The sequence below is a fragment of the Thamnophis sirtalis genome, unplaced genomic scaffold (genome assembly GCF_051295495.1).
Source record: "Thamnophis sirtalis isolate CommonGarterSnake01/CBP01778 unplaced genomic scaffold, rThaSir2_p1.2 scaffold_1, whole genome shotgun sequence".
Taxonomy (NCBI): Eukaryota; Metazoa; Chordata; class Lepidosauria; order Squamata; family Natricidae; genus Thamnophis; species Thamnophis sirtalis.
In genome coordinates, this window is record NW_028261381.1 from 98398683 (window position 1) to 98412702 (window position 14020).

Sequence of the window (14020 nt, forward strand, 5' to 3'; positions counted from 1 at the left end):
GATTTCTTTTATTTGAACTGAAATGTAATAATAGGTTTCATTGTACACCAAGTTAACGATGTAATGTTCATATATTAGAAGGAAAACAACTTATTATGAGGAAATGTTGCCAAACAGGACATAACTTGCATAAGTACACACAAAATAAATCACCGGTAGAAAAGATTGTTTCATCAGTATATTGAATAATTTGTTCATGATTTTAAAAATGGTTTTATTGTCTACTGGGTGAAGAAAGCAAGATTTCAAATGCTGTTCTCTGTATTTCCTAACATTCATCTGTGATGAAGTGCCCTTCCCTTTTTTTCTTCCTGTTTTCTCTCTTAATGTAACAAACACCAAAAAAGCAACACAAACATGGCAAAATATCTATTTAGAAATAAATAAAATTGAATATTAAACTTTCCCCATGCAAAATAATATTGATATGCCTTTTCTCTGTTTAATTAAATAAGTTCAAAGATGCAGATTTGGAACATCCAATTTTCAATGTAAATGCAATAATTTTGAATGCCATATTTAATCCAATTAATAAAGATAAAGTTAATAAAACGTTACCAAGGGATGAGAGCCGAGGTGGCGCAGTGGTTAAATGCAGCACTGCAGGCTACTTCAGCTGACTGCAGTTCTGCAGTTCGGCTGTTCAAATCTCACCGGCTCAGGGTTGACTCAGCCTTTCATCCTTCCGAGGTGGGTAAAATGAGGACCCAGATTGTTGGGGGCAGTATGCCCACATTGTAAACTGCTTAGAGAGGGCTGAAAGCCCTCTGAAGCGGTATATAAGTCTAACTGCTATTGCTATTGCTGTTGCTATTTTCTAGTATTTTAATCTGCATCCTATCAAAATCCATTTCCTTATTCAAAGAAAGCAACTGCGATTTAAAATATTTTTCTGAATCACTAATTTCTGCATACCAGGACAAGAAGCTTAAAAGATTTATTAATCATGATTACTATATCACTGATATATTTTGAAATGCAACTAACCATGTTTATTCTGTTCATTATTCTAAATAAAAACCCAGGTGAGGGAACATGAGTTTCTGATTGGTTAGTTGCTTTAAAAAAAAAAAAACTTTAGGATTTAAGTTACTCATTCTAGCAAACATGCACCTCCATTTGAAAGGCTACAACTATATTTTAAAATTCATAAAGCTCCAAATATGGGATGAGCTTGCATGCAAAAATGATTCCATGTATAAAAATAAACCATACTTTCTTTCTATTCAGATGATCCTGCTGATTGGGATAACTGTAAAAAAAGTATATCAGAAATTTGACTTCAATAGGCTTTTGTATTGATTAGTACCAAAATCAATTTATTAAACAGATTTAATCTGCAATTTGTACCACTCTAACAATAATGAAAACATCCCACGTATGATTTCCCCCCCCCATAAATGCCAGTAAATACTGACTTTCCTTAACATTGATCTATATTCATATATGTGTATGAATACAAGGTGCAGTAAGGAATTATGTGCACCTCTATAAATTTAATAAGTAAAATATTTTTTATAGTTGCCCTTCACCTGATTAATCCCTTTTTGTTTATTTTAACTTCAGCATGCTCCTATATAAGGCATCTTAGAATAGAGTTGGCAGCCTGGGGAGGGGGGGAAAAGAGGATAGTTTTGCGGGGGGGGCAGGCACATATGTACATCTGTGAACAACTGTTCCTCATGCGAGTGGGGTGAGTGCCCGGGCAAGCGGGCCGCGAGCACCCACAATACTTGTGAGAATGGGGTTGCAAGAGCCCATGCAAGTGGGCCATTTGTGCCTGTGATGCTTGCAGCAACACTTGAATGAGTGGCCCAGTGCATATGCGCATACACTGGCCAGCTATTCATGCTGTCCGGTGGCCAATATGCTGTGGCTCACAGGTTGGGGATGCCTGCCTTAGAATAATTGTAACAATCGTAGCTTTTAATGATTGAAATTCAGAAGTGGTATAATATTTTATGTAATGCAAGAGAGTTTCAAACAATTCCAAAGAAGTTATAATCTCCATCTCTCCTAGATTTAATGGATCTGGAGTTAAAATAGCATTTGCAATTCTTTAAAAGTTTCAGCTGCCACATTAGTGTTCTTTTAATTACTGTTGAAATATGTGGGGTGTGTATATTATTGTTCTGATATTTCACTTAGAAATCATAATCACCCAGAAACAGCTGATAGTAAAAAAAGAAGTGACAATTGAAGCTTTCTACTTATGAAAAAGCAGTCCAAGCCATGGAGTAGCTATGGTTGAAGAGCATGATATCTGAATTAACAAATAGCATTTTTTTTAGGGCTTTCCTGTTAATCTATACTTTTTTACAGGCTTTCTCTATTTTTATGTAAAATGCATTTTTCCCCCCTTTGGTTTTTCTTGTCCTCTCTTTTTTTCCTGTGTGTTGTGTTGTATGTATGTTGTTTTAAATATATTATTAAATTATTTATAGTTTGCTTATAATTAATATGCTTTTTATTAGAAAATAGAATTAAAATGCATTAAATAATAATAGTATTTGAACTAGTCTTTCTCTTTATTCCCTTAGTATATGATATGTTAAGACAGTAAATGATAGTACAGTATCACTTTGTTATAAATTCTTCAGAGGTGGATTGCTACCAGTTCATGGCGGTTCAGGCGAACTGCTGGTGGAAATTGGTACTGGGTCGCCAAACCAGTAACAATGTGCCCGAACTGGTTCCCTGGTCTCCGCTACCATTGCCGGCTTGTTTTTCAGTCATTTTTTCATGTTCTGCGCATGAGCAGAACAATTCACAGGTAACTGTGTACACATGCGCACCACCCATCTGGTGAAGCAAACCAGCAGCAACCCACCCCTGAAATGCTTTTATTGTTCCTTTCTCCTAATGGTTTCTGGCCTTGTGTTATAAATCTGCTAGTGCATAGACATAAATGTACTAGTCATATAAGTATAGCTGTCATGTATCTCAATCCTTGTCAAATACAGACAGCCTTAGGCCTTCAAAATGTTTACAATTATAAACCCACAATGACTTCCTGTGTTGGCTGTGACTGATGATGATTCCAATCCAAAATGCCTACCAAAGCAACTTTTCTCCAACCTCTAGATACGGTATTTGAGGTATAGATTCTGAAGTTCAAGGCTGTAGGGGTTCATATAGGGGAATGCCGCCTTAGAACATTATTGGATTTGATGGTCTACCAAGAACTTAAAAAAAATATATTTCGAAACCATCTGATGATGTCATGTTAATGTTGAATTGAGTTGAATGAGAACACTATAACTGATACAGAGAATATGGAGAATACTGATACATTGCTTTAGTCAATCACTTTAGTAATTTATTATTTGTTACTTTACTAGACCATCCATTGGAAAATGGGAACATTCTAACAATTTCCTTGTCAGTCTTCTACAGATATTGGCTGAACATGTTGACATTGAAAATACTGATGCCTTATTTAGGAATTGGTTGACTCAACAGAATACTCACGATGACATTTTAAAATTAGTTTTCCTATTAAAGATAAAAATATAGAATATCCAACCACAGAAATAAATAAGGGCAAAAGGGTTCAACTCAGCCATTTTTAACATAAAGATTTATCCTAGTGTAAAAACTTATGGTTCCTGTCTCTACACCTTTATCCCTTACTTTTTTCTTACAAACTTACTCATGTATAAATAATTTATCCCATGAAGTGTGAAATCCTGCTCCCTTTTTCTGAAGCAAGCAGCAAATATATTTATTGCTCCTGAGATTTATAATAATCTAATAAAAATAAACTTTCTCTTCCCAATATTGCTTTGCATATGTACTTTAGTTGTTTCTGGAAAATAGGATGGATAGCTCCAAGGAGAGATTTATGTTTGAATTCCATAGTTGAGAAATGAACCTATTAAGAAGAGGGTTAATGTATGAATAGAGCCTTGGAAGGTTTGTCGGCTTTTGCAACAATGATTTGTTTAAAACCCTGCTTACACTAAGAGTCAATGTCTAGAAACACACATACACAAACACAAATACATACACAGTAAGACTGCAGCAAAGCTCAATGTAACAGACATGTTCTTATTCATAATTCTATTTTCTTATCATTTGGAAGAAGCTTTTAAATGTGTTTTCTTTAAGGATTTTTCACTACTACTCTGTTTCCACAAAAATAAGACCTCTCCCGATAATAAGCCCAATTGGACTGTTGAGTGCATGGGCTAAAATGGTAATAGCAATAGCAGTTAGACATATATACCGTTTCATAGGGCTTTCAGCCCTTTATAAGCGGTTTACAGAGTCAGCATATCACCCCCACAGTCTGGGTCCTCATTTCACCCACCTCGGAAGGATGGAAGGCTGAGTCAACCTTGAGCCGGTGAGATTAGAACCGCTGAACTGCAGATAACAGTCAGCTGAAGTGGCCTGCAGTACTGCACCCTAACTACTGCACCACCTCGGCTAAGCCCTCACCTGAAAATAAGCCCTTCCCCCAAAATAAGCCCTCCTCAAAATATTGCAACACAGCAGCAGCTATGAGGTGACCACGCTTGCTGCCTCCTGCACCTCAAAAATAAAAAGACCTCCCTGAAAATAAGGCCAGTAGTACAGAAACACAGTAGTACCATGTTGATAGCTTATTTTCTGTCTCTTTAAAGCTATTATTGCAACACGCTCTACATGGGGCTACCCTTGAAAAGCGTTCGGAGACTGCAGCTAGTCCAGAATGCGGCTGTGTGAGTGATATTGGGTGTACCGAAGTACGCCCACGTTACACCTATCCTCCGCGAGCTGCACTGGCTACCAATTGGTCTCTGGTTGCAATTCAAGGTGTTGGTTATTACCTTTAAAGCTCTACATGGCTTAGGGCCAGCATACCTGCGAGACCGCCTACTGCCACATACCTCCCAGCGGCCGGTAAGATCCCACAGATTGGGCCTCCCTCAGATGCCGTCAGCCAGACAGTGTCGGCTGGCGGGTCCCCAGAGGAGAGCCTTCTCTGTGGCTGCTCCGGCCCTTTGGAATCAGCTACCCCCAGAGATCCAGACCTCACCCACTCTCATGGCCTTCAGAAAAGCTGTTAAAACCTGGCTGTTCCGGCAGGCCTGGGGCTGTTGACCTCATTGTTGAGGTCCAGCCCCGATTATAACGAATGCATGTGTTGTGTTTTAAACTATCTTTTATTTTTTTTCTTCTCTTCCTTCTTTGTAAGCCGCCCGGAGTCCTTCAGGATTGGGCGGCATATAAATTTTAATAATAAATAAATAAATAAATATCCTTGGAACCCTCTTCCCTAAATTTTGATACATTCCTTAATATTTAGTGGCACTTACTTGATATTTGTTTGATGCTGTAAGCCTCAGCTAATGCATGTATAGTAAGTGTTTTCTATAAAGGAATTGTACTACTTATTTTTGGTTTTGGATTTTAGTTTCTTCATTTTGTTGTCATAATCTAAAAGTTGCTCTGGTTTCTGCTTTATAACATCTTTTATATAATGAACTACTTGTTCATATACAATTCAGTATTATTTTGCAGAGCAGAACAACTTTTGTTATTTGGTAATCTTTTATGATTACTAAATTCTCCCTGGCTCTGCTAAAACTATCGTGAATGCCAAAACAGATAAAACCACTGTGTACCCTAAACTTGATTTAGCAAAAAAATACTTAGCCTCCCCCCTAACCTAAAGAAAATTTTCAGCTTCACTTGTGTACATAATGTCACTTGTATATAAAAATATACAAGTGTCATTATCATTGAATAGAGTGCTGGGCAAAGGCCATGCCCAATAAATACAAATTTGAATGGATGAGTGTTTGGACAGATAAGGAATTTAAAATCTTCAGTACAATTCTATCCTAAAACCTCTTATCTGAGGACATGATCATGTTTAAAATTATAATACCATGAGTGAGTTTAGCATTGCAAAGTGATGGTTTGATACTGGATGTTAAGTTCTGAGGGCTCATAAAATTATAAAATCACTGTCATTAATTTTATAGAATCCCATAGGGATGGGTTAAATGGAGGTATTGGTGTATGAAATGGAGTCACTCCTAAAATATTCATTACCTTGGGCATCATTGGCATGAGAAAACCATTTACCAGTGTACTACACTCTGGATCTTTTGCAGTATTCAGTGCCATAGCTGCAAATTGGCTCTCTGATTATGGCTTTGGAGAGTTTAAATATGTGCATAACCAATTTCTAACCTTTGTGTACTTACAATGGAAATCTCAATTTTTAAATTACATCCAACTTATCTAAGTAGATTAATATCTAATAGTGAGTTTATGCTAAAAAGACCCAGTCAAAGAAACTAAAAGCTCTGCAAAATAAATCTCAGTTCAGAAGCTTAGAGAAATATATGAGTTTGAAACACCATGGAATGATAACAAGCAATAAAATATTAGCATATTGTTTTTTTAGAGAATTCATATTTCAGGAAAGATACATTGTTTATAGTGATTCATTAATGTGCCTTGATTTGTGAATTGGTCTGTGCAAATTTTATCTTTGAATTACTACTGTTAATCAGAAGTCTAAAAATATCATAGAAAATGAATGTTGCAATGAAGAATTGTAAATATTGTTTTGCATGCAAAAGCAAAATGAACAAAATTTAAGTGTGTTTATGGCTATATAGAAATGGGATTTATTAAACATTCTTTCCCTCCCTTCATCCCCCCTCTCTCTCACACACAATTTCCCATATGACAGAAAGGCAGGCATTGGAAATTTGAATGGCCAGAGGTTTTTTCTCCCCTGACTTGGGCATAAAGTTACAAAGATCCAGTTTTTCTTGAGGTATAGAGCAGGCAAAGATTCCTACACAATTGCCAGAGGATCTTCTTTTAGCTGTGTAATTCACAAAAAGGTTGGCTTCTCCTCATACCTCTAGAAAACAGTACCAAGTATGGATATCAGAATGCGTATGGCCTGCTAATAACTAGTTCATATATTAATGCTAGTAATGCATGAATGCTTAATTTCTATGAACTGAAAATTTTGTAAGGTCTTAAATAATAAGATACAACATTCTTACAGTTGCTTGCTTGCAGATGTTTCATTACCCAATTAGGTAACATCATCAATGCTATTGAGTATGGGATAACTAGACACTGTGAGCATTCTAAATCAAACTAAATCCAAAAATTTTAGGAACTTCCTATAAACTTGGCATTCAGTTGCCAACAATCTAATCAACTATCAGCTGATAATTGGTTAATAAATCAGCCATCAATAAGTACATAAAGATAAACCATATGTACACCCTTTCAAGAGACAACAGAAATATTAAGAAGAAAACAAAAAGACCAGGACACATGTCTAACAAGCAGCAGACAAAAAACAGGCAGAAATCAATATCCTAATCAAGGAACTACTTGACCAACACCACCAGACCAAGCTACTGAATATCAATGGGGAGCAAGTCCCACACTCACTTGCACTGATGATGATATTTAATTGGGTAATGAAATGTCTGCAAGCAAACAACCAAGTTCAGAGAGCACCAAAGACTCCACAATGACAATTGTTTTCAGAACTACATCACCGGTCAACCAAGCAGAAATAAAGATTACATCAAACTCTTGGCCAGGTTGTAAAACATTTCTATTGAGCTTTGTCAAGTAGACAAATCTGAGATGTTTGTGACTATTTTTGACAGCTTTGTTTTATAATCATAAAAATTTCACTTCTTCTTCCCCAGCAAAAGCAAGATCTAAATGTGGGTCCACCTTCTTCCCATGTTCCAGTGGAATTCATTGCATCATTGGCCGTTTTCGATGCAATGGTTTTGAGGATTGTCCTGATGGTAGTGATGAAGAAAATTGTAGTAAGTATCTATTACTTAAATGAGCAAGTTGCATCATTTGTACCATTGCCTAAAAGGTATATCTAAAAGAAATATTGCACAAAACTTGATAAATATTGAAAACTATCCATTGGAAGACTTGCTTGATTAATTTCACTTACATTCCATCTTTTGTGATGTCAGTAGGGTTGAAGGGAGAGGAGTTCTCCTATTTTTATCCCACAGAAATAGTCCTGTTAGGTAAATTGGGCTGGGAACCCAGTAAACTTGAAGAAAAGATTTGAATCTTATCTCCCTCTTCCCTATCCAAGTCCAGCTTGTCATCTACTATACTACTCTAGGAGGAATCCAGCAAAATGAAAACCATTTTACACAACATTTGCATCTAAATGTTAGTGAGCCAAGGTGGCGCAGTAATTAAAGTGGAGTATTGCAGGCAACTTCAGCTGACTGCTAACTGCAGTTTGGTAGATTGTATCTCACCAGGCTCAAGGTTGACTCAACCTTCCATACTTCTGAGGTGGTTAAAACGAGGACCCAGATTGTTGGGGGCAATTTGCTGACTCTGTAAACCACTTAGAGAGGGCTGTAAAAGCACTATGAAGCAGTATATAAACCTAAGTGCTATTGCTATTGGTAAATTCCAAGAAAAGTATGAAATCTCTTTTGTGGAAGCTCTGTATGTAATAAACATGGTAACCAGAATTAGGAAAACTGATGTAAACATGAAACACCTGTTATGTAATGGGGAACTGATACAGAAAACAAGGCTTCCAGCTGTTAGCTCTCCAGTTCCGATGAATTCTTAAGCTGAGGTTAGCATACTATCATGAATTTTTTAGCTATCGCCTTCTCTCATTTTCTGATAAGGAGGAAGTTACAAAAGAAAAACTTCCAGCGCTATGTTCTTTCCTGCAGCTAGCTATAAAAGTTATTTTTTTTTGCAGGTGGTTGAATAGATCTCATAATGCTGTGACCTAAATAATTGTGCGTTGCAGCTGCAAGGGGAAAAAAGGCAGAGGGTTTGACTGTGATTTAGTCGCATTTAATATTTTGGGGATACAATCTCTTGCTAGAAGAGAGCGCAGAGTTGCTACTTTAAAAGAATATTTGATAGATGAGATCCTTTTTTGGTAAGTTAACAAGAGGAACCAAGACCTGCAGTAATTTTTAGTGGATGTGTGAAACATTTCATAAGTCATTTCAACTTCAAGACGGTTGTTCTAAATATGGTAAGAGTGTTCTGACCATTCTGGTAGTGTTCTGAGTTCAAAGTGTCCTCATTTTGAACTAAACAATACAATATAATATAATATGTTCATTGTTCTGTCTTGTATCAGCAATATTACCATAGCAGCCCCCATATTATAGAATATATTTTTGAAGGGTCAGAAAACATATTTCCTTCATTTGTATTCCTAAAACCTTTTTCCAATAACTTTTAGCTTCAGTTGCTTTGATTCATGAACATTCTTCCATACATCTATATTTTTGGTGCAACATTATTATTACTTGTATATCTGGTTTATTTTTATGCTGTCACTGGTAAATGCTGTATGGTTAACAAATACAATTAATTAAAAACCAAGACTTTGTGGAACCAGTAATGACAACATTGAAGTTCATTTGCTTACAATTTGTAAGGACAGTGATTACTGAATTGAAGTGGTAAGGTAAAAGTTATAAAGCTGTCATAAAATTAATAACTAAGAAAAACCATAAGTTAACTAAAATTAATTATTAGTTAAAATTCAGGAGATGAGTAAAATATAGTGAGATAATATACTATCTAAGGAAAAATAAAATTAAGTTGAGCAATATCAGGTACAAAACTGACAACTAGAGACAGCAATGTAATCGTTCGGCATGAGTCACACCTGCTTAACTGACAATCAGTATATGGTGAACTTTGTATGCTGCTGAGTAAAGCTTGATGAGTTTATGAGTTAGGTTTATAAGAGAGACAGAAGAATAGGATGATGTAAATTTGATCTGATGTAAAAGTGATCTGTGTAACCTGATAACTATAGAAGACTAACAATACTGTGCCTGTTTCTGTAAAATAAACAGAAAAAGGAGCAAGGCGAGTTATTTCAATCTTAAAATGTTTCCAGTAGGATTAAAGCAGGCCCTTTTGAGCAGAGCAAATGTCCTGACAGCATAATTGGCAATGTGAGTTTAAATCCTCTGGAATTTGAAACACTTTGCTATCCTCAATAATAGTTCCTTACATATATCATTCTACCATTTCATTTCATTGCATTATTTTATTTGTAATCCACCTGCCCAGCAGTGACAATCACATGGAAGTTTACCTGTAAACAGTTTCCACACCAAAGTGAGTATCAAGTGTGGAATCATAGTTAGGCCATGGTCCACAATACTCTGTCATCAGTTTGCCCAGATTCAAGGTGACAGTTTCAGGAACATAAATATCAAGATTTTAGGATGGGTGAGCAATTCCCGCCAATGAGGGAAATCATACTATCAGTGGATCTTAAATACATCCCATGTTGGTGAAACTAAGCAAAACTGGGAGTGCAAAGAGACATGCCAAATACCATTAATTTGTTCTCATTACATGTGGCATGCTTTAAAAATAGGTGTCTTCTGACAATAGGCACAGTTGTTTCTGAAACCTTCCAGGTGAATCAAACTCAGGTGCTTTAATTCTCTTGAGCTCCTTCAGGCTAATCCAGAATGGACTCCTCAAAGTCCTCTAAGTTGGAACTGCTCATGACAGAAGTTCCCAGAAGAGAAAGGAAAAAAATGGTGAAGACAGAAACCTGGGGTTTGACAAATCTTCAGACCTCTTCCTACTACATTGAAGTTTTATTGTACTTGCAATATTAGAATATAGGTAACAATAAAAATTACTGCAAGTGGATGTTTTACCTCCCAAAAAACAAATTGAGTAGTAAAACAGATTTTTCAAGGGTGAAATCAACTTACCTTTGCTACCGGTTCGCAAATGTTAGCACAGGACCTTCCACGCATGCGCAGAGCATCAAAAATGGGACATAATGACTTCTAGGTGGATGGGCGGAGCCTCCCACCCCCACCATTACCGGTTCACCTGAATCAAATAGAGCCGGTTGAATAGCACCACTGAGTTTTTGTCTGATGGTGTCTGCATGAAGTGTCAGTTTCCTAAGTACAATAATTGTATGATGGAAAATTCAATTCTCCTGAAACTTGAAATAATTTGATGCATTTGACATATAATAATGACAGAGAGGATAACAACAGAAAACAATTTTCCATCTCATTTCTTTCCATATTAAAAAATGTGATATACTTTTCTATGAGTCAAAGTCAATCTCTGAATGCTTCTATAAGACCAAGATGTCTTGCTTTAGAATCAGGCTGCATCTCTTAACAATCCTAAAACTGTAGAAAATTTGAAGGCTGTTAAAGGAGGCACTTTATGTTGCTTGTTACTGTTTGTTTGACAAACAAATGATATAGTTTAGTCACAAAAAGAGTCATTGCAGAACAACATTTAAAATATTGGTTATATTCAATATGGAAGCAATCATATGTAGAATTAGGATCCCTACTACAGATAACTATTGTCAGCTTGGAAAGTGGCTCTTTGTTGAGATCAAGAGCGAGTAGAAGAGAACAGTGGCTGTTCACCACTGTTGTACATATCTTTCTGGAAGGGCAGTTTGGTGTAGTTGCTAAGATATCAGCCTAGAAATTGAGAGCCTAGAGACTGGCTGTCTTTGGGCCAATCATACCTTCTCAACCTAGAAAGGAGACAAGTAATTTCCCCCCCAAAATCTTGCCAAGAAAGTGAGGGACTTATTGAGGCTGTCACTAGGAGTCAAGACTGACTTGAAGGTATGCACATACCCACATCTTTGTAGCCCTTGAACAGCTGAAATGCTCTCATCCTAGAAGAAAGTTGTATGAATGCATATGTGCCTATATACAAAAGAAAATGCTAGTAGAAATTCAGCCTTTAGACTGTTTTAAAGCAGACCTAAAGTAGTACAGAAGAATATAATATGTAGTTCTCCACATATGGTTGAAATCAGCGCATAATTTCCCGTTCTTCAGTAGGAGATTATTCTATATTTAAAATTCAATTTATATATGCCTGTTTTAGCTAAGACTTTGGTTTAATAGTTATCAAACATGCCTTGGATTTTTGAAGCATATCACCATACAGTTCTTCCTTGGAGGCATTCGTCTTTCTGAAGTCTTATAACCATAGCATTTATTTTTAAATCATTTTTAGAGACAAAAAGAACCTTTCCTTTTACTAAATCACGATCTAATACAACTTAAGACATTCATTTCTAGAGGTTACAGATTTAGCATCGCACATCATTTACACATTCAACTCACTGACACATTTCTACATCAAGGTTTGTAAAATAATTTCTGTTTGAATCATGTGCAAGAAAGGAGGAGGTGTGCTGTTAATGTCAAATAGCACCTGCGCCTTCAGCATCTTCCTCCTTTTATACTCTTACACATCCTTATTTGTGTATGCACTTTGTTCAGTGTTTTCTTAACTTCTGTGTCACTTTCCAGAGGTCAAAACAAGGAATTTATGCTATGCTCTTAAGTTTATTATTCTTTCTGGCTTAGAGTTCCACTAATACAATAGCACTAGAAGCTGTGCTTAAATTTAGGGTTAAGTATGAGTTTGCTTTCAGTCAAATTACCTTTCTGTCTTTTCAGAAAAATATTTCATTGGCCAAATCCTTTATAAATCCTTTATAAATTTTCTATCTTTGATTCACTAATACACGAGCCAAATTAAACTGTCCCTCTCACAATTCATCTGCTTCTAAACTGGGCTCAGTACAGTGTTCAGAGGAAAGAAAAGACTCTCAGTTAAAAATTTAAAGCACAGATGGAATGGAAGTGCTCTTGGGAATAATGTCTATCAAAGCGATATTGCAAGTTTGAATAAAATATGCTTTTGTTTCCACAGCAGCAAATCCTTTGCTGTGTTCTACTGACCGATTTCACTGTAGGAATGGCCTGTGCATTGATAAAAGCTTTATGTGTGACAACCAAAATAACTGCCAGGACAACAGCGATGAAGAAAGCTGCGGAAACTCTCATGGTAAGTATGGAATTGAAAACATGGTTTTCACACTGAGGTGCCTGTTCTTAATTAACATTGTGCCATTGGTGGGGAGGAGGGAGGGATTTGGCTTTTATTGTGTGAAGTCTTTTTTGTATTATACAAGTAGTATTAAGAAGTTTCTAAACAAGGGAGTCTTGTACATCTTTGCGTTATTTTTAATTTAATTTCTAAAGTGGGTGTGTGCATCCCACAGGGCACATGCAGCCCCACAAGATCATAAACTTTTAACATTCTGTGATTTATGTACATTAACTATAGTATATATATTTACATGTGGCCCAATAAAATTCCTCTTGTAGCCTAGGCAAGCCAAAAGGTTGGAAACCCATGTGGTAAAGTATGGGGTGACTGCTTCGGAGAGGAAAAAGACAACTTCATATAATTTTTGGTTATGATTATTACATTTTGGGGTCAGTGGGTTTTATGCATCCCTTTTTTAAAGTAAAATATATACACTTTTTGAAAATGATAACAACTGTAGCTGTTAAGGCAGTGATGGCGAACCTGTGGCATGAGTGACAGAGGTGGCACACAGAGCGCTCTCTGTGGGCATGCACACCATTGTCTCAGCTCAGCCAGCTGGTCATTGGGTTTCTGAGGTGTGCATGCGCACCGGCCAGCTGGTCATCAGGTTTCCAGTGCTCTGGTGCATGCGTGCATGAGCACACATGAACCTTCCAGTTTGGGCACTTTGCGCCCAAAAGGTTAACCATCACTGTGTTAAGGACTACAAGAATTGAAGTTAGGATGAGTAGCATATCAATTCTATAAATAAATAAATAAATAAATAAATAAATAAATAAATAAATAAATAAATAAATAAATAAATAAATAAATAAATAAATAAATAAATAAATAAATAAATAAATAAATAAATAAATAAATAATAAATAATAAATAATAAATAATAAATAATAAATAATAAATAATAAATAATAAATAAATAAATAAATAAATAAATAAATAAATAAATAAATAAATAAATAAATAAATAAATGGACATTCTTCCTATCCTAGCAATACTTAAAGGAATAATAGAATATCTTGTTTTGTAGAAGTAATATAGTATAGTGCTGGATATTTTTGTAGCATTTTAGTAGTTTCCTAAGTGCTACACGTA

General features: G+C 35.9%; 1 protein-coding gene across 1 annotated transcript in view; it reads left to right on the forward strand.

Moving 5' to 3' along the window:
- The window catches only part of LDLRAD3 (low density lipoprotein receptor class A domain containing 3), a 151038-nt gene that overhangs the window by 74782 nt on the left and 62236 nt on the right, over positions 1 to 14020 (forward strand). Inside the window, exons 3-4 of the mRNA XM_014076013.2 lie at positions 7686 to 7811; positions 12742 to 12876. Of these exons, the coding sequence (XP_013931488.2) occupies positions 7686 to 7811; positions 12742 to 12876 (261 nt within the window). The remainder of the gene's footprint in view (positions 1 to 7685; positions 7812 to 12741; positions 12877 to 14020) is intronic.